The following is a 3,629-nucleotide window of genomic DNA, read 5'->3' on the forward strand; positions in this document are numbered from 1 at the left end:
CGACGCAGCCAAGGCTGCCGCGGAGGGTTAAGGCTTTGTCCCCGCTCCGCAGTCTCTGGCGAACAAGAGCCCTCTCTGAGCCTTAGTCTCCCGTGGGTAAGACAGGGTTGACACAGGGCCTTTCAGGAAGATGAAATGAAGTGAGGGTAATCTATGAGCTCGCACCATGCAAATGCTAACTCTGGGCCAGGATTATTATCGATGACTTTACTGTCTCGTCTATGGGTGTTTATATTGTTAACACGTTCTTCCCTGGGCCTGCAGTAGTACGTGACATATAGCTGTTGCTGGAGCCAGGGTGGTGATGCTAAGGTTCTGACTCAGCGACCCTGTGTGCAACAGAAAGACACCCTGCTGGTCCTGCACCATCCTCGCAATTATGTTTGAGCACATTGCTACAGCCTCTGTGTCCATGCAACTTGTTGAGAGCCTTCCTCTTTTTCTCTATCCCCACGCTTTCCCAAGCGTAAAGTCCTGCTCCAGGGACTAGTTCACAATAGATAGACAAAGTTTCACTATCTTATCTTCTAAGGTGCAAGGTACCTGTACTTCTTCCAAGATAGATATGTTCATTCTTCTGGCAGTCCATGGTATAGTCAATATTCTTTACCACAATCCAAAGGCATCCATCCATCATTGTTCAGCTTTTGCATGCCTGTGAGATGTATGCATGCTTGCGTGCCTATGAAAATACCATGGCTCCTGTCAGGTGCACCTAAGCCCTGAAAGTGACATCTTTGCTCTTTAACACTTAAAGAGGCCTTTTGCAGCAGATTTGCCCAATGCAGTAAGTGCATCATTTTATTTTTGAGTGCTGATCCAAGTAAAGTGAAATCCTCGACAACTTCAGAGAGAAGGAGCCCCGGTGGCTCGTCAGTACTCCAACGCAGGTGTCACTCTGCAGGAGAAAGATGTGACAGTCAACTTCTGTGAAGGTCTACAGCCTTGGAAACTCATTTTGGGCCTACAGGGATGAGTTGGCTGGTACACACAAAGAAAGTAAGGTCCAAGTGTCGAAGTCAGTGTCCCAGGCATGTAGTACTCTGATCAACAAGTCCTCTGACCCACAAGTCCCAGTCATGTAGTCCTCTGACCCACAAGGACCCAGGAGAACCCAGGAACCCACCCTCTGACTTAGGATTCTTGGCCAAGGGGGATCTAAGCCTCCAGACCCTGGCCTAGCCTGGGAGTGGGTTGGGGGAGCAGAATATGTATGTATACATGCTTCTCTGTATATTGCCCTCAGATTGTCCTGCACAGCCTGGAACAGAAGTGTTTAAGCACTTCCCGAGCAGAGACAGTGGCACAGCTGAGGAACAGAGATCCTCAAGTGTCCAGCATGGGTGACCGGCAGTGGTTGTACCAGACGTGTACTGAGTTTGGCTTCTGTGAGTGATTGGCCCAATCGCCAGTCCCAAAATATGAATATGTGTGGTGTATGCCGCCCAGATGTGGGCCATGATCATTTCCATGGGAAACTGAGTCAGATTCCTGCAGGGATGAGTTGGCTGGTACACACAAAGAAAGTAACCTGCTGTTATGGCCCACTGGAGGGCAGATAGCAACTGTGTGTGTGTGTGTTAGTGTGTGTGTGCTTGCTTGCTTGACCTTCCCCTGCCTTCTGACACATTCACATCTCAACATGCATAATCTCCCCTTCAATCTGCTTCCTCTACATCTCCCCTCCATCCCAGGGATGGCCCCACCCTGGCGCCAGTCACCAGACTAAATAGCACAGTGTTATTTTGGATGCCTCCTCCTTGTACCCCTGTCACTTGTCATTTACTGAATGCCCCTTGCCAAGTAATTCTCCAGACCTCACCTTCCCCTCCCTATTCCCACAGGGAATAGCCCTTGCGCTCATGCTCATCCTTGGCTGCCTTGGTCCCTGCCTCTGTCTGCACTCTGTTTTCACTTCAACCCCTCCAACCCACCTTCTGCGGGACTTCGAGGGGTCTTCCTGAATACTACCTTGTTCCTTCTTGCCGAAAACAACACGTAGGTTTTTAATACAAGCATGTTTCAAATATTACGCTGGCATACTTTCCTTTAAAACGTCTAATTCTTGTTTATCTGAAATTTAATTTTAATTGAACATCCTGTGTTTTTGTTGGCTATAGCTGGCCACTCTAAGGTCAAAATCCCCTAGATTCAATGAGATTAATGGCTCTGGGGGATTTCAAAGCCAAGGCTTTACCATTCCTCGCTGTGTGGCCACGGGAAAACTTACAAATGACTTCTTGTTCCTCTACCTCAGTTTCCGTGTCTGTAAAATGGGGATAAATTGCAGTGCTTCTTTCATACGGTTGTGTGGGGATTAAAGAAATGTATGTATATAGTGTTTATAATAGTGTGGATTAGATTAAGTAGTTCATATATGCTTGATCTTGTTTTTATATTAAGCTTTACATATTTTAACATGCTAATAAGTCATTCTTCCTCGTGTTTCGGGGACTTTTCTCTCTTTATTTGGATTACTCCTCATTTTCAATTCTCAATACAAGATGCCCTCTCCTAGGAAGGGTTCCTTGATCCTTCAGTCACACACACACACACACACACACACACTCTTCATCCTTCTTCTCAGTACTTTCCACAGTTTGTCAACGTACATTCTTTGTCACCTTTCTCTCTTGTGGACTGACTTCCTCTGACAGCAAAGCCTAAAGTTGCCTCGCTTGACACCGTGTGCCCAATATTGCCAGACATCTGGCTGAGCGCATAGTAGGTGCTCCACAAAAGGGGAAGGAAAGAATGAATGGGAGGCACGGAGGTTAGATGTATCCTGAGAGTACATGTCAGCTATGGACTTTAAGCAGGGGAGATGTGACGTGATTTGTGCTTCCTGTAATCCAGTCTCCCTCTCCCTTTCAGACTTCCCCACATGCTCTTACTTCTACAAATTATGCTTTTCCTCCGCTCTGTCATTGCTTGGCTTACTCCTCATTTTAAGATGCCTTCCTGAATCCCTTATGCTTCCTCTGCATTTCCTGACCCCTGACCTTACCCCATCACAGCACTGGCCACCATGGGCTGTCACTGACTGGGGGCTGGGTGGTGGTGGTGTGATGTCTGTCTCTCTCTCTTAATGGACTGTGAGGTCATTGTAATGAGGGGCAGGGTGTTTCTTGATCATAATTTGGGAGAACTCTGTAAATTATGATTAAAGGAGAGGTGGAGGGAGAGCTAGCATGTCCCGTGCACTTACAGAGATCTCCCTGGACAGATATCACCTGTGCGGGCCCTGGATGTCCTTTCTCCCAGCTCCCAACGCTGCCCTCCCAGCTCAGTCTATGTGAGCAGGTGTTTGGCCTCTCCATTTCCTCAGTATCCCAGGCTGTGGACCAGACAAATTACTACTATGGCGGCCAGATCCCGAGGGCTACCCACGTGCTTTTCGTTAATGGTGAGCATGCCACCCAGGACCTGGTTTTTAAAGCTCCACCCAGCCCCAGCTCAACACTCTGTCCTTGCCTTCTCAGGGGACTCAGACCCCTGGCATGTGCTCAGTGTCACACAGTCTTTGGGGCCCTTGGAGTCAGCCCTTCTCATTCCCAATGCCTCCCACTGCTTGGACATGGCACCCGAGAGCTCCTCAGACGCCCCCAGCCTCCGCCTAGCCCGCCAGG

General features: G+C 48.6%; 1 protein-coding gene across 1 annotated transcript in view; it reads left to right on the plus strand.

Annotated features, from left to right (window-relative positions):
- The window catches only part of PRSS16 (serine protease 16), a 19,178-nt gene that overhangs the window by 14,043 nt on the left and 1,506 nt on the right, over positions 1-3,629 (plus strand). The window contains exons 4-6 of the mRNA XM_030887172.1: positions 1,247-1,388; positions 3,227-3,406; positions 3,483-3,623. Coding sequence (XP_030743032.1) covers positions 1,247-1,388; positions 3,227-3,406; positions 3,483-3,623 — 463 coding nt within the window. The remainder of the gene's footprint in view (positions 1-1,246; positions 1,389-3,226; positions 3,407-3,482; positions 3,624-3,629) is intronic.

The sequence above is a fragment of the Echinops telfairi genome, unplaced genomic scaffold (assembly GCF_000313985.2).
Source record: "Echinops telfairi isolate 266 unplaced genomic scaffold, ASM31398v2 ScPeMD7_5868;HRSCAF=6743_0, whole genome shotgun sequence".
Classification (NCBI taxonomy): Eukaryota; Metazoa; Chordata; class Mammalia; order Afrosoricida; family Tenrecidae; genus Echinops; species Echinops telfairi.